This window comes from Lampris incognitus, chromosome 2 (assembly GCF_029633865.1).
Source record: "Lampris incognitus isolate fLamInc1 chromosome 2, fLamInc1.hap2, whole genome shotgun sequence".
NCBI classification, from domain to species: domain Eukaryota; kingdom Metazoa; phylum Chordata; class Actinopteri; order Lampriformes; family Lampridae; genus Lampris; species Lampris incognitus.
In genome coordinates, this window is record NC_079212.1 from 135,152,246 (window position 1) to 135,178,685 (window position 26,440).

The 26,440-nt window shown below is 44.3% G+C and overlaps 1 protein-coding gene across 1 annotated transcript in view; it reads right to left on the reverse strand.

The window, feature by feature from the left end:
- Window positions 1-6,594: 6,594 nt before the first annotated feature.
- Window positions 6,595-26,440, reverse strand: part of snta1 (syntrophin, alpha 1) — a 104,257-nt gene continuing 84,411 nt past the window's right edge. Inside the window, exons 3-8 of the mRNA XM_056274084.1 lie at window positions 21,348-21,534; window positions 20,853-21,042; window positions 17,560-17,690; window positions 15,288-15,484; window positions 10,736-10,923; window positions 6,595-8,968 (exon numbers count right to left, since the gene is read on the reverse strand). Coding sequence (XP_056130059.1) covers window positions 8,876-8,968; window positions 10,736-10,923; window positions 15,288-15,484; window positions 17,560-17,690; window positions 20,853-21,042; window positions 21,348-21,534 — 986 coding nt within the window. The 3' untranslated portion in view covers window positions 6,595-8,875. The remainder of the gene's footprint in view (window positions 8,969-10,735; window positions 10,924-15,287; window positions 15,485-17,559; window positions 17,691-20,852; window positions 21,043-21,347; window positions 21,535-26,440) is intronic.

The following is a 26,440-nucleotide window of genomic DNA, read 5'->3' on the forward strand; positions in this document are numbered from 1 at the left end:
AAGGTGGAAATGGCTAGGTTATACTGGTAGGCAGGCCTACTGCAAGACAAACTTGCGTTGATTGCCGACTGTCCATGCTGAGCCGGAGAGCCAACTAACTAGGCCTACTGCAGTAAATATCGGTAAGAAATAACAATAAAGCAAATTACAGCCTCCTCTATAGGCCGAATTTGGATACGCACTCAAGGTGCGATATACAACAGCCAACAATGGTAATACGGCCTAATTTAATCAGCGGAGGAATAGATTGTCGTAGCCTACATCTCAGCCATGACCCCAGTTTTTATTATTTTGGACCCGTTAAGGAAATAATTTGCAAAAAGGGTTCTAAGTTCCCCGGTTTGTTCCTCGATTGGCAATAGCGGGGAATATAGGACCCTTTATTTGGAAAAAGGTCCTATGTTCCCCTGGAAACAGCGGGGAATATAGGACCCTTTTTCCAAAAGAGGGTTCTATGTTCCCCGGTGTCTATTGCAACGGGGATTATAGGACCTTTTTAGGGGAAAACGGGGAATTTAGGACCCGGGGACTATAGGCAGGGCCCCCATTCTAGTATATTCGCTGTCCAGGTATTTGTTAAATGTCTTTCTGCATGGTGGCCCATCTACTCTTCTCACCGGTATTTTACTAATTAGTTCTCTAAAGGCAGCAGACTCAGCTGTTGATATGGGAAGCATGTCTTAAACAACATACCTTGCAATTCATCTGTTTAGTTCTGCCTGGCTTACAGACTGTGGAGCAGAGGGTGATTTAAAATCAAGCCTAGGTTGTTTTGATGGACTGGCTCCTCCTTGGTCAGCCGAGCTAACATGAGCTGCACCTGGGTCACCGGTGTTAGTTGCACCAGGGTCTTTGGCAACTAGCTTAGTAGAAACGTGTTGTTTTGCTAGGTGCTTCAGGGGATTAGAATTGCTATTATTGGCGGTGGACAAAGTTTTCCTTCCTGCACATAGATTACAGTTCACCACTATATTCTTGTCCTTTGTCTCGAGGAGGGAAAAATAATGCTGGTATTTCCATGATAGAAAGCTCACGCCTGAACGATCATCAGCCATTGTGTGCAATGTGTGGACGTACTGCACACGATATTTTCCCCCCAGAATGCTGCTGTGTTGACGTTAAGGTCTTGTCCACCAAGTCGAATGATAATAAACCTTCATCCTCTGAAGTTGTCGGCTATTTTCACATAAAGTAACAGAGTAACAGGCCCATTTAAATTTCAGTACTTGTAACAGCATTATTGAATTTGAAAAGTAGCTAGTTACACTACTAGTTACTGCAAAAAGTAGTGGCGTTACAGTAGTAATGGGTTACTCCCAACACTGCTGAGGATGCACAAGCCAGTGCATTCTTAGTGCCGGCCCCAAGCCCGGATAAATGGGGAGGGTTGTGTCAGGAAGGGTATCTGGCATAAAACCTTTGCCAAATCAAATATGCGGATCATAAGCGGATCAGATTTCCATACCAGATCAGTCGAGGCCCGGGTTACCAACAACCGCCACCGGTACTGTTGGCCAGCAGGGTGCTAGTGGAAACTATGCTACTTTTGGGCAAAGGAGAAGGAGAAGGGGAAGGCATGTCCAGAGGCAGCAGGAGAGGAGGATGGGTAGGAGTGTGGAGGTGAGAGTCGGAACTTTGAACATTGGCACTCTGACTGGTAAAGGGAGAGAGCTGGCTGATATGATGGAGAGCAGGAAGGTGGATATACTGTATGTGCAAGAGACCAGGTGGAAGGGGAGTAAGGCCAGGAACATCGGAGGTGGGTTCAAACTCTTCCCATTCGCACCAACTCTCATGGTGCGAATGGGAGGAGAAATGGGGTAGGGGTAATTCTTAAGGAAGAGTATGTCAAGAGTGTGTTGGAGGTGAAGAGAGTGTCGGAGAGTGACGAGTATGAAGCTGGAAATCGAAGATGTGTTGATGAATATTATCAGCGCATGTGCCCCCACAATCTGGGTGTGAGATGGAAGAGAAGAATTCTGGAGTGAGTTGTATGAAATGGTGGAAAATATCCCCAAAGAGGAGAGAGTGGTGATTGGAGTGGACTTCAATGGACATGTTGGTGAAGGGAACAGTGGTGATGAGGAGGTATGGTGTTGAGAGGAATGTGGAAGGACAGATGGTGGTGGATTTTGCGAAAAGGATGGAAATGGCTGTGGTGAATACATATTTCAAGAAGAGGGAGGAACACAGGATGACATATAAGAGTGGAGGAAGGTGGACTATCTTATGCAAGAGGCACAGTCTGAAAGGAATTGGAGACTGCAAGGTGGTGACCGGGGATAACGTAGCTAGGCAGCATCGGATTGTGGTCTGTAGGATGACTTTGGAGGTCAAGAAGAGGAAGAGAGTGAAGGCAGAGCCAAGGATCAAATGGTGGAAGTTTAAAAAGGAATACTGTTGTGTGGAGTTCAGGGAGGAGTTAAGACAGGCACTGGATGGTAGTGAAGAGATGCCGGATGGCTGGGCAACCACTGCAGAAATAGTGAGGGAGACAGCTAGGAAGGTATTTGGTGTATCATCAGGACAGAGGAAGGAAGACAAGGACACTTGGTGGTGGAATAAGACGCTTGCTCTTAGATGCTTGCTTAGAGAGGAGATGCACTTATGATCTCTGATGACTAGTAGTTCTCCTGATTTCCTATGTTAAATGCACTTATTGTAAGTCGCTTTGGATAAAAGCGTCGGCTAAATGACTGTAATGTAACGAAATGAATGAGGAAGTACACTAAAGTATACAGAGGAAGAGGTTGGCAAAGAAGAAGTGGGGTAGTCAGAGAGAGCAAGAAAGTAGACAGAAATACAAGGAGATGCGGCAAAAAGTGAAGACAGGGGTGCCAAAGGCAAAAGAATAGGCCTATGGTGAATTGTATGACAGGTTAGACACTAAGGAAAGAGAAAAGGACTTGTGCTGATTGGCTAGACAGAGGGACCGAACTGGGAAGGATGTGCGGCTGGTTAGGGAGAGATGGAAATGTGCTGACAAGTGAGGAGAGTGAGTTGAGAACTTGGAAGGAGTGCTTTGAGCAGTTGATGAATAAGTGAATAGTGAATCAGGAAGTGCGGTGGATTAGCGAAGAGGAAGTGAAGGCTGCTATGAAGACGGTGAAGAGTGGAAAGGCGGTTGGTCCATATGACATACCTGTGGAGGCATGGAGGTGTTTATGTTTATTTAGATCCCCATTAGCTGTTACCCAAGGCAACAGCTACTCTTCCTGGGCTCCACATTAAAAACATCCTACAACAACACCCATGTATACACATGCTTTCACATGCATGCTTACATAAATAAACATAATTGTTTAGGAGAGATAGCAGAGGAGTTTTTAACTACACTACCGTTCAAAAGTTTGGGATCACCCAAACAATTTTGTGTTTTCCATGAAAAGTCACACTTATTCACCACCATATGTTGTGAAATGAATAGAAAATAGAGTCAAGACATTGACAAGGTTAGAAATAATGATTTGTATTTGAAATAAGATTTTTTTTACATCAAACTTTGCTTTTGTCAAAGAATCCTCCATTTGCAGCAATTACAGCATTGCAGACCTTTGGCATTCTAGCTGTTAATTTGTTGAGGTAATCTGGAGAAATTGCACCCCACGCTTCCAGAAGCAGCTCCCACAAGTTGGATTGGTTGGATGGGCACTTCTTGCGTACCATACGGTCAAGCTGCTCCCACAACAGCTCAATGGGGTTCAGATCTGGTGACTGCGCTGGCCACTCCATTACCGATAGAATACCAGCTGCCTGCTTCTGCTCTAAATAGTTCTTGCACAATTTGGAGGTGTGTTTAGGGTCATTGTCCTGTTGTAGGATGAAATTGGCTCCAATCAAGCGCTGTCCACTGGGTATGGCATGGCGTTGCAAAATGGAGTGATAGCCTTCCTTATTCAGAATCCCTTTTACCCTGTACAAATCTCCCACCTTACCAGCACCAAAGCAACCCCAGACCATCACATTACCTCCACCATGCTTAACAGATGGCGTCAGGCATTCTTCCAGCATCTTTTCATTTGTTCTGCGTCTCACAAACGTTCTTCTTTGTGATCCAAACACCTCAAACTTGGATTCATCCGTCCACAACACTTTTTTCCAGTCTTCCTCTGTCCAATGTCTGTGTTCTTTTGCCCATCTTAATCTTTTTCTTTTATTGGTCAGTCTCAGATATGGCTTCTTCTTTGCCACTCTGCCCTGAAGCCCAGAATCCCGCAGCCGCCTCTTCACTGTAGATGTTGACACTGGTGTTTTGCAGGTACTATTTAATGAAGATGCCAGTTGGGGACCTGTGAGGCGTCTGTTTCTCAAACTAGAGACTCTAATGTACTTATCTTCTTGCTCAGTTGTGCAACGCGGCCTCCCACTTCTTTTTCTACTCTGGTTAGAGCCTGTTTGTGCTGTCCTCTGAAGGGAGTAGTACACACCGGTGTAGGAAATCTTCAATTTCTTAGCAATTTCTCGCATGGAATAGCCTTCATTTCTAAGAACAAGAATAGACTGTTGAGTTTCAGATGAAAGTTCTCTTTTTCTGGCCATTTTGAGCGTTTAATTGACCCCACAAATGTGATGCTCCAGAAACTCAATCTGCTCAAAGGAAGGTCAGTTTTGTAGCTTCTGTAACGAGCTAAACTGTTTTCAGATGTGTGAACATGATTGCACAAGGGTTTTCTAATCATCAATTAGCCTTCTGAGCCAATGAGCAAACACATTGTACCATTAGAACACTGGAGTGATAGTTGCTTGAAATGGGCCTCTATACACCTATGTAGATATTGCACCAAAAACCAGACATTTGCAGCTAGAATAGTCATTTACCACATTAGCAATGTATAGAGTGTATTTCTTTAAAGTTAAGACTAGTTTAAAGTTATCTTCATTGAAAAGTACAGTGCTTTTCCTTCAAAAATATGGACATTTCAATGTGATCCCAAACTTTTGAACGGTAGTGTACATTGTTTAACATAATCTTAGAAAGTGAGAGGATGCCTGAGGAGTGGAAAAGAAGCATACTGCTACTGATTTTTAAGAATAAGGACAATGTGCAGAACTGTAGCAACTATAGAAGTATAAAGTTGATCAGCCACAGCATGAAGATATGGGAAAGAGTAGTGGAAGCTAGGTTAAGAGGAGAGGTGATGATTAGCGAGCAGCAGTATGGTTTCATGACAGGAAAGAGCACCACAGATGCAATGTTTGCTTTAAGAATGTTGATTGAGAAGTATAGAGAAGGCCAGAAGGAGTTACATTGTGTCTTCATGGATTTGGATAAAGCATATGACAGGGTGCCAAGAAGAGGAGGTGTGGTATTGTATGAGGAAGTCGGGAGTGGCAGAAAAGTATGTAGGAGTGGTGCAGGGTATGAGGACAGTGTGACAGTGGTGAGGTGTGCGGTAGGAATGATGGATAGGTTCAAGGTGGAGGCCGGTTTACATTAAGGATTGATTCTGAACCCTTTCTTGTTTGCAATGGTGTTCGACAGGTTAACAGACAAGATCAGGCAGGAGTCTCCGTGGGCTATGCTGTTTGCGGATGATATGGTGATCTGTATTGAGAGTAGGTTGCAGGTTGAGGAGAGCCTGGAGAGGTGGAGGTATGCACTGGAGAGAGGAGGAATGAAAGTCAGGAGGAGCAAGATGGAATACATATGCGTGAACGAGAGGGAGGACAGCGGAATGGTGAGGATGCAAGGAGTAGAGGTGATGAAGGTGGATGAATTTAAATATTTGGGGTCAACTGTTCAAAGTAATGGGGGGTCGGAAGAGTGGTGAAGAAGAGAGTGCAGGTAGGGTGGAGTGGGTAGAGAAGAGTGTCAGGAATGATCTGCGACAGACGGGTACCAGGAAGAGTTAAAAGGAAGATCTAGAAGAGGTCCCCCACAAAACCACCTGCTGCCTTGTAGGTTGATGCCTGTTTAGGCAAAGGCTAGGAGAAGGTAACTCTGAATTCAAATCCCTGGGCACAGTCTACCCAACTGTCAGTACCCAGAAAGGGTAAACCATTCCTCGGGCGCTGCACGGCGGCTGCCCACTGCTCCTAGCTACACAGCTAGGATGGGTTAAACGCAGAGAGTGAATTTCATTGTATTCTATTTTATTCTACAAGATGGTTGTGAGACCAGCTATGTTGTAGTTTAGAGATGGTGGCACTGCCGAAAAAACAGGAGGCAGAGCTGGAGGTGGCAGAGTTGAAGATACTAAGATTTTCATTGGGAGTGATGAAGAAGGACAGGATTAGGAATGAGTATAATAGAGGGACAGCTCAGGTTGGATGGTTTGGAGACAAAGAAAGAGAGGTGAGATTGAAAAGGGGAAGGCCAAAGAGCAGGTTTATAGGTGTGGTGAGGGAAGACATGCAGGTGATTGGCATGACAGAGGAAGATGCAGAGGACAGGAAGAGATGGAAACGGATGATCCGCTGAGGCGACCCCTAACGGGAGCAGCTGAGAGTAGTAGCAGCAGTAGATTACTCTTGTTATTTCTTCGTGAGTTGCAGGGTTTCTGTTTGCACTGCTGTTCCACTGTGTTGGGCGGTTTGCACACTTTGTCGGTGAAGACGACGTACAACAATGCAAAACACACATGTAAAAGTTAACAGAGTTTATTACACTTTTATATACAAACAACCCTGCAAGGCACACCTTTGTTTAAATAAGAATATACATACATATTATTCTTGAAAGCAAATGAGTTTTAGCTTTGAAATATATATTAATATAAGTCTGTTTAGCATCATACAGAGAAAAGGCCTCAGTTCGTGGGTCCGCTGACAGAGAAGAAATGAGAGAAATTATTCAAACGTTTTACGATGTGAACACATTAACATTTTTTTTTTCTACTGGTGTTTCAATGCATGTGTTGACATTTTGGCCACAAGGAATAAAAAACAAAAAGTCCCTGTAACGTATTTATTTGTTATGGCAAATTAATTCCAAAGTAAAGACAGGAACATTGTGTACTGAAATGGTTTTAACTAAAATGCTTATTTTTACAGAAAGAGTAGTGTAACGACCACCTATGACTAGACTTGCTAGCCCTTGGCTAACGGGTTGGACCCTTTAATTGACTGGTTAGCGCAGTCGCCCGTGGTGCGGGCAACCCGGGTTCGCTTCCCGGCTGCAACGGATTACCGGCTGCCCCCTGAATTCGCTGCATTGGTGGCAGACGTGGGATGGTGAGGCCATCGGAAGCGCGTGTGCCCAGAGGCATGAGGGAGCTGGTATGCTGAAGTGCGGGGACGCGCTTCCTGAAGGAGGGGGGTGGTGTAATGACCACAGATGAGTAGACTCCCTAGCCGGTTGGCTAACGGGTCGGACCCTTTAGTCAACTGGTTAATGTAGACCCCCATGGTGCAGGTGACCTGGGTTCGCGTCCCGGTGGTTCCCGGCTGCCCCCTGAATTCAGGAAGCGTGTCCCCGCGCTTCAGCATACCAGCTCCCTCATGCCTCTGGGCGCACGCGTTTCAAATGGCCTCACGGTCTCACCATCCCACTTCTGACACCGATGTAGCGGATTCAGGGGGCAGCCAGGAACCGCCGCAGCCGGGACGCACCATGGGTGACTACATTAACCAGTCGACTAAAGGGTCTGACCCGTTAGCCAACCAGTTAGCGAGTCTACTCATCCGTGGTCGTTACACTACCCCCGAATTCGCTACAGTAGCTTAACTGGACTTCTGTTCTTTTCTGGCACTTCTAAATCACATGGGCTGAAGGAAACAGCGGGCTTATGAGCAGCAGCAGCAAATGTAAAGAGGCTGCTCATGTCCGACACTCCAGACGGCTTCAGGCTCCTGATGGACGTCAACATCGTGTAAGGAGAGTCATCAGTCCTTATCTGTCTCTGATATTTAATGGCTAGGCTAAAAAAAAGAAAGAAGGTAAAAACAGTGTTTACATAACATAGCAGTCTGGTTTTCGGTTTGTCATATGCCATCTGATTTTTTTTTCTTCTTTAATGAGGACAGAGGGAATAATAAGAGTAGAAAATCAGCTTAGCTGCAAAAACAAAACAATTTTTTTTCCATTTTAGACATTCAAACTGGAGAAATTAAAAAAATAAGGTTATTATAGCTCCACGTAGAGAGAGACAGGTTAGTGATCATTTTAAAATCCATGTCAACAGGTGCTAGGCTGCATCATAAGGGAAGATATTAAAGTGGTGTTCTTTACATTATTATTATTAGACTATTGATCATTTGGCGATGGGTGTGTGATATCTTCTCGCTCCACTTGAAGGTGCCTCAACGCCGAAATGATTTTTTTTTTGTACTATCTATCACAACAGCTTCTGCTCGTGAGGCGACTGCTTTTGTCATGACTGCTTGCGGCACATAAAGACTGACAGATGAAAGGAGGCGGGTGACAGCCGCCCGCCATGACTCATGAAACAAAACAAAAAAACTCAACAATGGGGGCTCAGATAATGAAAGGTGTACGGGTGGAGGCTGAAGCCCGGATACAGTATGATACAGGCTGTCACAATCCTACAGTTTGCCATCCATCATCATCATCATCATCATCATCATGGCATGCTGGAACCTGCGGTGACAGATTTCAGTCGTCAAATGGCTTGTGTGACTGTTGACCTACGCTCTCTGTAAGTAACAAAAACAAAGCTACAAGTTCAACAAAAGGTCCATCACACATCGCAGAGTTCTGACTTTTCTGCTTGCCAGAACAGTGGGTGTCTGGCAGAGATGACGGTCGTGAAAGCCCCAAAGAGGCTGAAAAGTAAGCAGTTAAAGTCAGCACCTTCTCCTCGTCTGTCTCCTCCCGAGTCTTCTGAGCTGTGTGTGTGTGCGTGTGTGTGTGTGTGTGTATTTTCTTTTCTGAATATTCCCAGTGGTACTCCTCTGACTGACTGGTTTGTCGTTATCATGCCAGCAGGCCAAGCCGCTTGACCTTAGCGGACAGGAAAGAGTGGATGATGAAGACGATGGTCTTGGGACAACAGTGGAGGTCCAGTTGCTGTGAGAGGAAGACAATGAAGATATAGGAAGGTAGTGGTGACAGAGAGAGAGAAAAAGATCAGTTAATCTAGTCTATAATCTAGTCTAAGGCAATAATGGGTCAAGCAGACCCATTATTAATGTTCTTAGCTGCAGTTGTATTCACGCTGCAATGCTAACGTCACACCCTGTGTCCCAAATGCCGTACTACATACTAATTATAACTGAGTATGTAGTGTGTTCACACTAGAAAACTGACAAAACAAAGCATACTTCAAAATTCAAACGTGCATACTAAATCTGCTCCATTTTTGAGTGTGCTGTTGGTGGACACTATTGTCCCATAATGCAACGTGTTGCAGAAACTGAGGACTGGGAAAATGTTTTAAAAACAGCAGATGGCGATGCGAACTGTGACCAAGCCAAAAGCCAACCTTCAAACATGTGTCTACCCGATCTTTATGAGTAAAGTAACACTCTTAATTTTTTTTTTTTTTCAATTTTCTTCCCTTTTTTTTCCCCAATGGTACTTGGCCAATTACCCCATTCTTCTGAGCCATCCCGGTTGCTGCTCCACCCCCTCTGCCGATCCCGGGAGGGCTGCAAACTACCACATGCCTCCTCTGATACATGTGGAGTCACCAGCCGCTTCTTTTCACCTGAGAGTGAGGAGTTTCACCAGGGGGACATAGCGTGTGGGAGGATCACGCTATTCCCTCAGTTGCCCCGACCGACCAGAGGAGGTGCTAGTGCAGTAACCGGGACACATTGCCACAGCCGGCTTCGAACCTGCAGATATGGCCAATTGTGTCAGTAGGGATGCCCGACCAAGCCGGAGGTAACACGGGGATCGAACCGGCGAGCCCCGTGTTGGTAGGCAGCGGAATAGACCGTTATGCTACCCAGACGTCCCACTCTTCTTCTTCTTTTTCTTTCAACTTATTCCCTGTTTTTCAGGGATTGACAGTGGATTTTACAGTTTCCACTGTCAGGGCACAGCACCAGTGGCGGCCATTGTTAATCTGGGCCTTGACTAATCCGGTATGGAACCTTGACCGATCCAGTATGGTTTTGTCAATCCGCATCGTACTGATTTGGCAAAATGTTACATCGGATGCCCTTGCTGACACAACCACTAACCCTATGTATGGGGGCACAGGTAAAGCGCTGGATGCCATCCCAGTATTCATGGACTAGCACCCATGACTGCCGCAAAAGTAACACTGGAGTCAGTGAATGAATCAGCTGCCATCTAAAAGAGTCTCTGCCGTGTCAAAGGAGAACGGTAAAAATAATAATTAATGAAAACAAAAAACAAACTAATAAACCCAAAGAAAATCTGAATAACTGTTTTTCGTTGAAAATGGCACATTCTCCTTTGTTGCAATTCTGTTATCACTCGTGTACGAACAGGAAATTCACGCACGGCAGGAAATGCAGCGCACACATTTCCTGTTAATACCAAATGATTAGTATTCATTTCTGGCACACTAACTGTCGAGGTAGTGTACTATGAATTTTAGTACACAGTAAATATTATATAGTGTTAGTGTAAAGTAAGGTATTCGGGACACAGCTACAGAGTACCAAGACCAGCCTGCCATGTTTTTAACCTGTAGATGTCCGCAAACTCACTAAAATGGTCGAATGTTCAGTTACTCTTTAAAAGATTGCTGCATAAAACGACAGCAAATGAGCGAGGTATCTAAATAATGTGGGGGAAAAAAGTGTCTACAGGTAAACAAATAAGTGAGCGGAGTTCGTGGGGGAAATTGGACCAACTCACTATCTCGGCCTCTGGGCCTCCAAAGTCTAGAAACATCATGCGAACACCATCGTCTGAAGACATCCTGAGGCGCTCGAAGGGCTGCTGCAACAGAACGCTTTTCCGAACACCCATCTCCTCGGTGAACAGCGTGAATCCCTCGTCGATGTGCACGCCCAACGTGCACTCCTTCCCATTCCAGCTGCAGGCTGACGGGTTGAGCAAAGTGGAGAGGAGGAACATGTGTAATGATTTAGACAAATGTTAACCACATTATTATAGCACATTAGTAGATCATTACACAATCTGTATTTTCTTCTGTTGTGCAGATGTTCTATTTTGCACTTAAAGGGGAATTTCACCGATAGTTTTGTGTACGTGCAATCAGTACTAATGAGCAATGTGGCAGACTGAAGCGATGAAGTCCTCACTGTGTCCTATAATGATGGAGAAGTCAGTACTAGCACAGAGGATTTTATAGATGACGATACAGAAGCTAATGCACCAATGCATTCTGGTATGTGTAGGCAATGTGGGAAAAACTCTTGAGCCAGGATGTTGTCTTGTTCACAGTCTTTGTCTCTGTGATGTTGTTACACCATTAGCCAGAGCTTAGAGGACAGAATGAGGATGTTTTTTTTGACAGTGTGTTTAGAGTGGATTAGAGTATTAGAAACCCTGTTAGGCGGTATTTAGTTTTTAAGGCCGCCAAATGACGTCACTGTATGTCAGTTGGCAGAAACAAAAAAACTGTTTCACTGCCTCCAGAGATGCAGAAACGATTGGGAACAACTGCAGGTGCTTTTCAGTGGCTATCCCTGTTGCAGGTAGACAGAGACGGTTGAAAATCGGTGAATTGTCCCTTTAAAGGGAAGAGTGTTGTTCAAGTGAGTATGACCCAATCCAATTTTAGTTATTACATCTTCTTTTTTTGGGGGGGATTTTTCCCCGTTTTCTCCCCAATGGTACCCAGCCAATTACCCCATTCTTCCGAGCCATCCCGGTCGCTGCTCCGCCCCCTCTGCCGATCCGGGGAGTCTGCAGACTACTACCACACGTCTCCTCCGATACATGTGGAGTCACCACCCACTTCTTTTTACTTGACAGTGAGGAGTTTCACCAGGGGAACGTAGCGCGTGGGAGGATCACATTATTCCCCCCAGTTCCCCCTACCCCCCGAACCGGTGCCCCGACCAGGACACATACCCACATCCGGCTTCCCACCCGCAGACACGGCCAATTGTGTCTGTAGGGACGCCTGCCCAAGCCGGAGGTAACACAGGGATTCGAACTGGCGATCCCCGTGTTGGTAGGCAACAGAATAGACCGCTACGCTACCTGGACGCCCTTGATTGATGGAACTGGATTAATTTTAAACAAACAATGCTCCCTTTCTGAGACACGGACACAGATCCTAAATGAGGACACAACAGCCCATTTATTAAAATAATGATTAAAAACAGCAGTTAAAACCACATTGTCATGGAGCCTACTTCCTCCATTCCCAATATGTAATTTTTGAGTCGACACTGGTATGTCGGCTGAGAGGAAGGTGCACGTTCCTCTTACTCATTTATATAAGCCATGAACTTGTGACGTTTGAGAAATGCTTGGTCACTCGTGTTTAGTCCTTATGCTCACCCAGGTTTTCTGTAGGGGGACTTTCATTCCCTGACCTGCCTGACCCTTTAAGGAGTGCATTTCCCCTTTAATATGTCTTTGTGGGTATTTTATTTATTTATGTATTTATTTTTGCTGTAGTGTGAGTCAGTTCCAAAGAAAGGAATGTTTACTGATGCCACCTGGGTCAAGGTGGCACTAATTCCGGAGAGCATCCCTGATTGGCGACAGACAGCAGGTGACAGGGTGCAGAAGGTTTTGGAAGACGGCAAAGAGGGCGTGTCTGTTTTCAATCTCCAGGAAAATGGAGGAGGGCCAGTGTTTTGTTTAATGTGAAGGATTTTTCCCTAACAAATTATCTGGAGAGGACCCTCAGTGAAGCGGCACGGTGGTGCAGTGGTTAGCACGGTCGCCTACAAATACAACATTTGACGTGATGTCCATGGGCTGTCATCTCGTTTATCCAAACAGATCTGTGTTAGAAACAGGTTTGGGTAATGGCCTCCCCGCCTACGCAGTGCTGTGTGTGAAGTGTATGACTGGATGTGGCAGAGTGTGGTGTGGACCAGGAGTCCTGAGTTGGTCTCACAGCAAGAAGGTCCTGGGTTCAAGCCCCAGGGTAGTCCAGCCTTTGGGGGTCGTCCCGGGTTGTCCACTGTGTGGAGTTTGCATGTTCTCCCCCTTGTCTGTGTGGGTTTCCTCTGGGTACTCTGGTTTCCTCCCACAGTCCAAAGACATAAAGGTCAGGTGAATCGGCCATACTAAATTGTCCCTAGGTGTGAACGTGGGTGTGTGGGTGTTGGCCCTGTGATGGCCTGGCAACCTGTCCAGGGTGTCTCCCCGCCTACCATCCAGTGACTGCTGGGATAGGCTCCAGCATCCCGTGACCGCAAGAGCAGGATAAGCGGTTTGCATAATGGATGGATGGACCCTAAGTGATAGACCTAATGAAATTGTTTATGGCTCTCCTTTTTTTTAGTGGCGGATCTGAATAAATTTTGTTTTAATCTGGAAGAAAAAACAAAACACCTGCATGCTGGTCCATCCTCAAGTACAACACGTATAAAAAAAGACTTAAAAACAAACATTCATTAAAGCACTTAAAGAATTTGACTTGGTATGATTGTCATACAACAAAAAAAAAAAAAGGGGAGTGACATAACTCCAGAGACGGAGCAACATTTGACGTGATGTCCATGGGCTGTCATCTCGTTTATCCAAACAGATCTGTGTTAGAAACAGGTTTGGGTAATGGCCTCCCCGCCTACGCAGTGCTGTGTGTGAAGTGTATGACTGGATGTGGCAGAGTGTGGTGTGGACCAGGAGTCCTGAGTTGGTCTGTTAACTCGGGACATATAAATTGGTTCACCCCAAATGAAGATGCTAGAGTAGACTTCTAACGATGAGTGAAACAACTTTAACCTGACATGTCCAAGCTTGAATAAATCCCACTGACAAAAAAACAGGGCTCGTTGATGTAGTCCAAAGGCTTGCACATATAAAATACAAATTAAAAAGCTTGTTCTTAAGAGAGGAAGGAGGTGTGAAAACGTCACCTAATCCAGAAAGGTGAAACTAAATTCGGGTTTGCCGTGGTTTCCACAGCTGCATCACATGCTGACACCAGCAGGGGTCAGTGGCGTAACAGCTGAATTCCTCCACTACTGAAGACACTGTAATGTATGAAAATCATGTCTGGACATTTTCAGAGGATGGTTTTGTAAGGGTGTAAAAGAGGTTATGTCTTTGTTTTACATGCACTATCTTTGAGGACATTTCGATCGTGGGAAATCATATTTCCAGAGACAACAATCTACTCATTATCCTCCTTAATTATTTGCAGAGCCTGCCTGTGCAAGATTTTGTGAATAATTTCAGACTATTTGTGTATATTTATTATGTTAGGCTGACTTGAGTTTTCTATTCAAATTCTAGCTCTCCTGTTAAACTCAGAGCACCTCAGTCTGGATCCCTGATACTGGTCCCTTATGTAAATTCTGCATTTCACTTCCGCCATTGGTCAGTCCTTTCTTGGATGCTAAACTAAAGATCGAATGGACATATGATGTTATCGTTCAAACAGTAGTGGTTGGTTGTAGCATGGGTGGTTGCAGGGGTGTAGAAATCTTAATTTGTAGAATCATATCAGACCAATGTGGATGAGACCAAGAATAGAAATGGTTGCCAGGTCATTACTTTCCCAGACAGCAAAATGAAACTAGGCCGGATCCGGGCCCGATGTATCGCAGCATCTGGCGCAGATCCGCAAAACGGATCCGCCATGACGCAAGTACAAAAATGCATGGCGTCATATTCAAGGATTGTAAACATTCTCTCTCCAGTCCACTGAAATTTGTTTCTAAAAAAAAAAATTGATGAGAAATAGGGAATTCAGGTGCTGACACATTTTAGATCCACAAGGCCCAATTTAAAATTGGATTCTGACTGTAGTAAGGAGGCCACACTCTGGCTAGAGGCACGGGGCACTTGGAATGGATGTTATTGCTATATTGATCTGCCGGAATTGGCGGGGGTCTAGGGGCGGATGTGATTCCTATGCGGATATGCTGGACTGTGGGCGGATCCGGCCCAGTGTCAGCTGCTGTATGGGTTGCCCATTGGGCCTGTCCCATTATTCACACTTGATCCGCATTTTAACACTTGGCCAATTGGTGTGTGTGATCGTTCACGTGATTAGGTGTGCAAGTGTGCCCAGTTTCACTAAAAAACCAAGGCACAGTGCAATTGATGTGCACTTTATCTGCTCTTAAGCTAAGACTGCTGTGGAGGGGGGTTTGGCTAATTGTATATGACGCGTCATGCACCTTGTTGGTGCCCTAGCATTCAAATGCAGATTATGGGACAGGACCTTTTATGGCTGAAGGTACAACAAAAGTGTAGAAAGGATGGACTGCAACCAGTGTTGGTGTTCCGACATGGTATGTGTACGTACCTGTGGTGACTTCCTGGATGAGCTCGGCGGCGTTGTGGCAGCCCTCCACCAGCAGGTGAGTCCAGGCAGAGAGCTCCTTGGCCGAGTCCACCCTGAACACGTGTGTCTCCACGCCTTGTTTTGTGCCCGAACGAAGGCCAAATGACAGCTCTGAGTCCAGCAAGGGAGAACTTTTCCCTGGGCCGGAGTGAACCAGTCTGAAGGATGTTAAAAAAAAAAGAGAGGGAAATGAGAAAAAAGAAAGGAGGGAGGGGGAGGAAGAAAACAGGTGCAGGAGAACGAAGCAGTGATTGGCAGTACTTAAAGTGGCTATCAGTGATTTTAATTAAAACAATTTTCATAATATTGCATCAAATAAGTAGATGCACAGAGAGAAAAACCCCCCAATCTCTGTGGCCTTCCTGGGCACTGTAGACAGAGACAGAAGTTTTTCTCTGTACCCACTCCTTATCAATCAATCAGGAGAGTTCTTTGCAAGTCAGTGTCTCCATTGGTATCTAGTTGCTGTCAGTCATTTTGTATGTTCAGGGGGCAGATTCTTTTGTAGGATGTTTTCAAAATATAGCTAATATAAATATAGTTAACTTCCTCCCAGGATTGTCTAACTCCACTTGTAAGTATTTTTGCTCAAACATTGTACTTCAGTACAGATTTCAGGTACTTGAACTTTACTTGTGTATTTTCATTTTAGGAATATAATACCTTTACTCAACTAAATTTTCAAAGAAAATAATGAACTGTTAATTCCACTACATTGATATGAACCCATGAATTACTACTTACTTTTAAGAAACAGATTTTGCACATAAAACATGGTATCAGTTGACAAAGGTGTTTGTGTTTTATACATCTATTTTGTACTTAAAGAGAACATAATAAGAGTGAACATTGCTTGACCGCTAACCATTTGAACAGAACCTTAAGAGGTCAGTGGATTGAGGATTTAAAACTCGAGTAACAAAATATGAGAAACTCTTGCAAAAATCTGTACTTTTGATACTTAAATCGGTAATAGACAACTTTTTTTTTTTGCTGTAACTTAAAATTATGAAGAAAAAGTGTAATGGCTATAGAGTAATGACATCATCGGCGTTTAGACTGGCACCTTATAAGCCTCGCTTTCACGATGCAATTCTGTCTGCCACCGGGTATGATCTCACGGGAAAATGAAGGCTCGGTTTACTGCACAAAGGAAGTGCGTCAAACCATTGTGCAACCAAAATAGGAAGCGGATAGCGCTTTTATTTTCCTCGTTAGCTATCGGTAGCCATCCCCAGTAGCAGAAATGGCAGATGATGGAAAAACCTAAATGACAGCGGAAACTAGCCAGCAAGAGAAAAAGAACCCTGTTGACGGAGGAGGCAAAGAAGGCGAGTGATGGAAACGGAGATAGAACGAGTGAACCTCGGATGGGCATTCAGTTGATGGAGAGAGCTGTGGGATTTGAGAGGGTTCATAACCGAATTTCACTTGGCATTATTTCTACTGGATCAGTAAGTAACACAACCTGCCTACTTATTAATACTACCGGATGTTTTACTCTGCCCTTATCATAGCACTGATAGCGGGGTTTCAAGTTTCACTTGGGATTCTTATGGTTGTTTCTTGCTTTGGACAGTAGCCAGGCTGCTAATAAACAGAAAGCGATCCGTTTGTCTTTGCGACAGCGGCACAAACAATGATACCACTTGGAAACGCTAGGGGGCGGGGAAGTTGAAAAGTTGTCTACGGCAGGAAATACTTTCCTACTTTTACTCAAGTGGATTATTGAATTGAGGACTTTTAATTTTACCAGAGCATTTATTCTTTGCAGGTAATTCTACTTCTGTGTAAGTAAAGGAACAGAGTACTTCATCCACAATGAGAAAGAAGAGGAAGTGGCGTTTAAAAGAGATGATGGCATTTGTTGTTGGTCAGAGAGGAAGCATTAGATTGGCTGAGGGAAATGGAAAGGTGAAAATATGAGACTGTGAATAAAGAGAGAGAAAAAGATTTAGACACTGAAAGGGAGGGAGGATGAGTAGGGAGGAAAATACATGACTCATTTGCTCTATTTAAACGAATCATTTCCACATGAAGAAGACATTAGGTGCCAAAATGGCCAATTATATGGCCAGTTATGGAAACAGTGAGTATCTACTAGTTTACTGGGCCAAAGCAAGCCATGGAATCTCTGTAGAGCCAAAACCGGTCTGCCCAGGGTTGGCAACACATGCGGTGGGTAAAGTATGTTATTGTATGTGTGTGTGTGTGTGTGTGTGTGTGTACGTACCGTGTAGTGATGAGTGGGTGGCTCTTGGTAGGACTGCTGATACTCTCTTTGCTGTCCGGCAGGGTGGGGAACAGAAGCAGGTCTCTGTCAGTCAACACTGCCATCACTGGCCTCTCTGGACCATGAGTGACCTGTACACACACACACACACACACACACACACACACACACACACACACACACACACACACACACACACACACACACACATAAAGATCATTCAGATTTTTTTTTAAGGCCAGAGAGTTGCGGTCACATTTCATGGGCGCTATTGGAATAATGCCTCACTAATTATAATGTGAAATACTGGTCCATGCTGTTAAGTTCCCTTTTCACTTTTGCCCCCCTACCTGGAGAGTTTGAGAGCATTAAATAAAATACAAATCAAGATATTTAATTTTTCATTGAATATTTTACTTAAAGTGAAAATAGAGGGGAAAAACATACACCATCACATGTATTTATTATCTCTCTGTAACTCTTTATTCAATTCTGGGCTTTAGTTGGAAGGCGGACAGACACAATGGAAAGGTCATCAGTCTATCAGAAGGTCCCCACACACACACACACACACACACACACACACACGATCACTCATGCACCATTCATATCTAAGGGCATTTTAGGTTCTCAGATTAACCTGACACACGTGTTTGGACCACGGGAGGCAACTTATATGGACAAAAGGGAGGCATGCAAGCTCCATAGAGAAGGGAATGGAACTAAACCCAGGACTCATTTCGAATCAGGGACACTTAATTTGTCATTTTATTTCATGTACTTCTGTACATGAAATGAAATATCGTTTCCCCCAGCCCACAGCAGTGCAACACAGACACATATCCAAAAACTTCCAAGAACACACATATCCAAACTAACATATATCCAAAATGAAAAAAAAATCACTGCCCAGGAGAGCAAACGCCAGCCAGGATGACTGTTTGGAACTGCCAGTCTGCATGGGCTAGCAGTTAGCTTAGCCTTCCCCGCTTCCACATCCTGTCAGACCACCCTCGATGTTTCCTCTTTGGGCGCAGCACCAGCCAGGGCCATGGTCCCTTGGCCCATAAGACACAGCAGACCAAGCTCTCCCAGCAGATCCAGCATCAGCTCTCTCAGCCATCAAACGAAGACAAAACTTAAACGCAGATGTGGACAAACACACTGCATGGACAGTACTGGGTGAGGCTGCTGCAAACATGAATTCGGGCAACCATCTTCCCACACCAGTACTGGGTGAGGCCGCTGCAAATGTGAATTCGCGCCGCCATCTTCCCACACTGGAAGCAGGAACATTTGCAGTGGGATGAAAAGATAGGGCCAAGTCATGAGTAAGTCCCAAATCCTACACTTTTCAGTTTCAAGTCCTAAACGTCATTGACATTTAATGGCATTTCAAAATTTTAACAACATAGTAACAGTTAATATACTAAATCTATGTAAATTATGAACACATTTTAACGTTAATTGGCTGCACACTTTTAAAAACAATTTATCTTTGGACTTCAAGAAGGTATCAAGTATTTTAAGTGACAAGGCTCAAGTCCAAATCAAGTCACGAGTCACTGGTGTCAAAGTAAAAGTTGAGCTGCAAGTCTTTTTCGATCTAAAGTAATCAAATTTGTGGCTTGAGTGTGACCCGAGTCCCAAGTCATGTGACTCAAGTCTAGACCTCAGGTGGGACCACAGTATTGAACACTAAAGCACTGCGCAGACACAGGGACACACCACACGTCTGTTTCCGGTGTGGGAAGATGGCGGCAAAAATTCACGTTTGCGGTGGCCTCACCCAGTACCGTCTATGCGGTGTCTTTGTCCATGTCTGCGTCTTTTGTCTTCATTTGATGGTTGGGAGAGCTGGTGCTGGATCAGCTGGGAGAGCTTGGTCTGCTGCGTCCTGTTGGCCCAGGGACCACGGCCCTGCCTGGAGCTGTGCCCGAAGAGGTAACGCCGAGGGCGGTTTGACAGGACACAGAAGCGGGGCAGGCTAAGCTAACTGCTAGCCCATGCAGACCAGCAGTTCCAATAATACCAAAGGCGGTCTGGCGGCGGCCTTGCCTAGCCTTGGCTGTGTTTTTGACGTCGTCGTGTGGAGTGCAGGGAGGTGTGTCGGAGGTGTCGGGCTGGGAGCGCTACCGTTGGATCGGCCCAAGGACCACGGCCCTGACAGGAGCTGTGCCCGAAGAGGAAACCCCAAGGGCGGTCTGACAGGACATGGAAGTGGGGCAGGTTAAGCTAACTGCTAGCCTATGCAGACCGGCAGTTTCGACAGTCATCCTTGCTGGCATTCGTTCTCCTGGCCAGTGATTTTTTTTTTTTAGATATACGTATTAGTTTGGATATATGTGTTCCTGTAGTTTTTGGATATGTGTTTTTGTCTTTGTGTTGCACTGCTGTGGGCTGGGGGAAACAATGTTTAGTTTCATTTCATGAGCACAATGCATGAAATGAAATGACAAGTGTTTCTGATTCTGAATTAAATGATAGCTGGTTAACTCAGACGTGGTAATGGGACTCAACAGGTTTCATCTGATATGGTGGAACTTTTCAAAATTCAGTGCCTTGATCGAGGGCACCCGGGCAGGACAACCATTTATTGGTGCAGGAGGTTGCACACAATCGCGTGGGGCAGTTACACCAGCAAGCAGCTCTGCCGATCTCTAGTTCACATCACCCGCATACAGAAAGCGTCTAGATTGCATTGCATTTATGTTTTGACATCTGCTTAAAATGAATGGTGATTTCCATCTCACTCTGCAGGTCATAAACACAGCCGTTTGAATCAGGCGGTCCACAGAATCCGGCTGGCTGTTGGCTTGCTTAATCATCAACCCCCCCCCATTCTACTTTCACCCCGTCAATCATCCACCACCTTCACTAGACTTCATCGCCTTTTGCCAAAACAAACCATCGATGCTTCAAGGTGCACATCAATATTTTATCTTGCCACACAAACTTGCATGCATGCATGTGCGTGTGTGAGTGTGTGTGTTTGGTTGTTTGTGGGAATCTGTGTTGTTTGGTGTATGTCTCTTTGTGTGCTACGTGTTTGTGAATGTTTGTGCATATATTTTTCCCATGCTGGAAAAAGTTGTGCATGTGTGTTTAAGTCTCTTGAGTGTATTATTTGTGTCATTGTTTTGTCTATATTTCCATACTTGTTTCATGTTACAGAATATTTCCTATTTTGTCATGTTGAAAAAAGTTGTTTGCATATGCATGCATGTTTGTGTACGCGTCTGTGTGTATGTGTATGTGTACGCGTATGTGTGTGCACGTGTATTTTTGCCTACCTGCTCCATAATCCAGCCCAGATGTTTGACCTCCATGCCAGGCTGCAGGGCCTTCATCTCCTCTTTCACTCTGGGCACCAAGTTGGCGGTGCCCGCCAGGATGGCGCTGTACCAGGACTGAGCCATGGCCGGGTCTTTTGCCCGCAGGAACACAGAGTTCTTTCTGCTGGACGAGATCACTTCGAAATACCTGGGAAGACAGATTGGATGCGTTGGGTGAGAACAGAGGAGAATTGACAGAGAGAGAGACAGAGAGCGAGAGAGGGGCCAGAGAGACACAGCAGCTGTAGGGCAGGAAAAAAAGGTATAACTGGTGAGTATGACAATGATTTACTAACAAAAAGAATGTGTGACAGAGAGAGGGTCACGATAAAGTCCCATTGCTTGTATGTCAAACTGTTAAGATGAGGTAAACATGTCTAGGAATTTTCCACTGCATAATTCTCTCCATTGGAAAAGGAAAAAAATTCGGTTCGATGTCCAAACATGCAGTACCTGTTTTCCGTGTCTGGGGGGCACTGTTTCCGGGACACCTGGCACATTTTGAGCGGGATGCTGCGGGGCTCCCTCAACTCGGCGTCGGCGGCTCGCTGAGGCGTGGACGGAGGCGACTCCCACGGGAGGGACGCCCCAGGAGAGCCCGAGTTTTTAAAGAAGGCCGACATCTCCTTGATGTACTTCACTGAGAGAGAGAGAGAGAGAGAGAGAGAGAGAGAGAGAGAGAGAGAGAGAGAGAGAGAGAGAGAGAGAGAGAGAGAGAGAGAGAGAGAGAGATGTGATAATGTAGAAGTGGTGGATGAGCAGCAAGAGAGAGAAGAGAGGGATTTGGGATGTGAACTTGGAGCCTCGGGGACTTTGGGAGAGGAGTTGAGCGCTGTAGCAGCATTTATGATCTGAGAGATCAGCACATCAGATCCAAACGCCACAGAAAAAACCTCTCAGTACTGAATCTCTTTAATCGGACTTGTCTCCGATAACAGACCTGCATGCACAAAAACATTTTCTGACAAATCCATTACAGACAGGCAGGTGTATGTCAGGATTATGTGAGTGAGCTTACTAACGGCAAATTGAAGCATCTAGCTGATATAAATAACTGAAATATAAACTATACACAATTTTAGTGATGAGATCACAATGACCCTTTGTTGGCCTTTTTGACTGGTCTGCTGACCCACCAACCAGAGGGCTTGTGCACATAGCAGCCGTTGCTAATGTCCGTCGATACGACATATACATGTCCTTCAGTCTGTCTCAACCTGATCTCGCAGAAATATGTGAAAAGACCACGACCTCTCAACACAATGTTACTTAGTGCCGGCATGTAATGTGTTTAAATTACGTGCCGGCACCACGGAAACAATGCCGATGGAAAGTCGTAGTCATTTCAGGTATTTCTGTGAGATCAAGTTGGTCTGTCTATATATTTAGCGTGTGCAGATGTGTCCCTGAATGTTTTATCATGTATGTAACACTCTCCATTGCATATTGAGGGCCCTGTTCATGACATTTAGAAGGTATTTGAGACCCCTTGGATTCAAAAGTGGACACAGATAGATTGGAGAGGTAAGTCTGTGCAGGGAAGACAGTTAGCATTTGCGGTAGCACCCCAGAGGCCGGCAATGACAGTTAGACACCAGAAAATTTATCCAAGGTCTTTCGCCAGTTTTCTGAAAAAAAAATTGGTAAAACACTCAGTCAGTGCACTGTACCCGAGATGTCTCTTATTACAAAGTTATTTTAAAGAAATGTATTTATTAGATAGATATAAAAGTTAATTGTGTTTTTATCACAAGGTTTTCAATGGAAATAGGCTCTCTGAGGCTATTGTTTGTCTCACCTAGCAACAGTAACCAAGGAGCACGGGAGAAGGGCGGGACTTGACAATGGATGAATTTTGCTTTTCCTTTACCATCTGTATGTTTGGTTTCTTTTTTTCCGTCACATTTCTCTGTCTTTTGTAATTGCAAAAACAAAGAAATGTGGACAGTAAGAAGTTCACAGAGAAACATCAGGGGTGATCTTTTTCGATGAGAAGATGGTTGTGTTACCGGCTGCACAAGTGCATAATTTTACAACTCAAGTACTCCTTGCCTGAAAAACTCGAGTTCTCGAGAAGTCGGGGGGGGTCGGGTCGTAAGGGAGGTGACTTGGCTAGCACATAGAATCAAGCATAAAATTAATGATGAGATGTGAAAAAAACACTTGGTCTAACCTTACGCAATGGTGAAGCATGGATGATACTGACAATGTTTTAATGTTACTGTTACCAACATTCTACAACAGCCCAAGACAGAAAGTTCAGTCAACAAAGTGGGTTTTTTCACTAAGTGTTCTTTCTTATTGTCTTTAGATATAGCGGCTGGTTTTTTGTTTTTTTTTTGTAAATTGGCAATTGATTTACCCTTTTCTGCTGTCACCATCCTTCCTCTTGCTTACCAAGTGCTCTGACTGGAAACTGAGAGCGGATAAGATCTAGCATCACGTGATAAACGAGTACTCAATGTTAATGTAGAAACTGAATTGATGTAACTGCTCGAGAACTCGCATGCTCTGCAACCCCTATACGTCTATTTATTTTTGTCGAGAAGCAAAGTCAGCGCATTTCTCCCGTTTTTCACCATATTGTGTATCTTGTGTGTTTAGTATTTAAGAAAGTATTTCTATAGCGTATATTTCTTGAACAGTACTGATCCATTGGCTTTGTGTGGGAGCCTCGCTCCAATACCTCTTTCTGGTCATAGCTGTCTTAATGGCTGCCAAGAGAATATTTTAACAGGTCCAAGTCCCTCTCCAGCACCATAGTTTCTGTATTACATCTCCCATCATTAAAACAGTTCATGATTCAGGAATGTCATGGCCAAGCTCTTTTTTGTGATTTTTCCAAACATTTTCTGCCAACACAGTAATTTTGGCAGTTACAAAATGTGTGCATGTGTGTGTGAGAGAGAGAGAGAGACTAATCATTTATCAACACAATGTCTGTATGTTAGGGGACTGAATTTCCCCTGCTCTGCTATGTCACAGGCATTCCTGCTTACTCAAGACTCTGTAGCACACATGACTTTTTCGGCTTTACACATACGCATGCACAGAGGGCCAGAGCTTCATTACTGTAGGCCGTGGTATGGATTTTGGGGGTAAAAATAGCTGGGAGGACACAGCAGGGCCGGAGGCAGAGGGCGAGGCTCTGGTTTCACGGGCTCCTTCAGCGCCGTACGACAGGCCTGCAGCCGCTGGTCAGCAACAGGCATCACAGTGCAGGGTTCAGAGTGACGCGGGGCTTCCACCAGTCCCAAAATAGACCTCAACACAGGCAAACACATTTGCAAACTCTGCTAATTCAGTGGGTCAGTCAAGTTGGCCAGTCTGTCACACAGACAGACAATCTCAAATTCAGTCAGTGAGTCAGTCAATCTCAAATGCTGACATATAATAGAACGTAACATAGAAATCATATCACAGTAGTACTATATGAAGTTGTAGTAGTAGAACATTTGCTACATAATAATCATATCACAGTAGTATTATATTACTTATAGTACTATAAGAAGAAATAGTAGTAGTTGTGTGTTTGCTACATAGTAATCATATCTTAGCAGTACTATAAGAAGTCGCAGTAATGGTAGAATGGTAGTGGTGGTAGTAGTAGTAGTACATTTGCTTCATAGTGATCACTTCATATCCAAGAATGCATGTCATGTCGAGTGCATTTAGTCTAAGTATGTTTCAGATCATAAAGACAATGAATAGAGAACAAAATAGAAAGTACATCAACCCTGACACAAGACAGAAAACAGGCACATGAAGCTGTCAAGTGCAAGTAGAAAAAGGGCTCAATAGTAAAAGTGTTTAAGTGAGAATGAGCACTGTAGTAATCGCTGGCACCAATTCAAATTCACAGCAAAGTGAAATCCTACAGGAAATCTGCAAACCTGTGGAAAAAAATAATTCTACACAGGAGGGTGGGAATCAAACCCAGCACCCTCTAGCTGTGAGGAAAAAATAAATGCCAACTGCTAAACTACCATGACGTAAAACAACATTTTTAAAATAAAATCTCAATAAACCGGTGTAAGTACCTATGGCTTTGACAGGGTCAGCAGAATGTTTAAGATCTGTTCTAGTCCATCTGCATTTTATCCCCTGAAACCTCTCCAAGTCTTTCATCTTCCAAATCTCTCTCTCTCTCTCTCCCTTTACACTGAGAAACAAAAGCCAAACGCAAAACCATAACACATAATTCTGTTTCATCCATGAGGACAAATCAGTTTGTATGGATAACCGTTGGAATTGAATGACTAGACAAAACTGTCGATATATGTTGCACGGAAATGGGAGGCAGGTGGTGTTTGGGACTATCCCTGTGGTACAACCACAGCTCTGAAGTAGCCATCAACTTGCATGCATTTCGTGGAAATGAGCCTCCGTTGGCTTGTTCCCGTGCCAGTGTAGTGATGCGTGCTTGTGTGGATAGCCAAACTCTTTTTTGTTGCTGGACCCAGGCTATTCAAAACTGATATGGTCAATCTCAACATGGTAGGCTTGGCCTGAAGCCTGAGAACATGGAAATGTGCTTTTCTGCATTCTTTCTCACAGCGGAAATGTTGACCAACAACAAGATGATCTGTTATACTATCCTGAATTAGTCATACAGTAAATGATGGATTGCTCTTATTGGTGGTGCAGCAGTGCAGCTTTTGAGTCATATTAAAGCAAGGACAAGGAGAAATGGAAATTCAGTCGTGGCTTTAATTGTATGTTATTAGGTTGATTCGGATGTGTCTTGCAGAGTGATGCCAAAAGCTCCAACCAGAATGCAGTTTCTTAGAACTAAACACAACAGAATAGGAGCAATGGAGGGAGTTAGAGAGAAAAAAACAGAATGGCAAAGTAGAGAGAGAGAAACATGGTCTTTTCTCAGTAATGTTTAAGTTCTGCATCCAGCAAAATAAAAATAGCTTCCTCGATGCATGCCTGTGTTTTTGCATGTGGCTTTTTGCATGACCACGCAATTAGATGCACAAACTCAGAAAGAGTAGGTAGGTCAAAACAAAACCACAGTAAATCAGCAGGTAAGACCATAAGGGGCCCACCCTATACACTGAATATGCAATTGCGTAGGGCTCTGCGAACCAATGAGATCTGAGGCTTAACAGTACAGATAAATGTTGGCTCACTATTTGGCAAGCAACAGGTCATTGTTGCCCTTTTAATCTAATGTATTATGACAACTTATTAATAATTTATAAAGTTGTCACAACCTAATTGATAAACTAATTATAAACCATTCATAATCCCTTTATAAGGGTAGTCTTATTGTAAAGTGGTACCCTTTCATTGCAGTCGTACAGTTACAGGTTAGTGCTTAGTAAGCAAGAAGGCACTGGCTGATGGCAACATGTTACGAGCTCTCCCTTGTATTTGTTTTTGCATTAATTGTTAGCTTTCTCGCACATACTACGTTTAGAACAATCATTTATGACTGTCATACCTTACTGGACGTAAGACTAAATGTTCCAGACTTGTCTGCATCTCCAGAGATACCAAAAGACATGGTTTGCAATCCTACAATATCTTGGAGCACC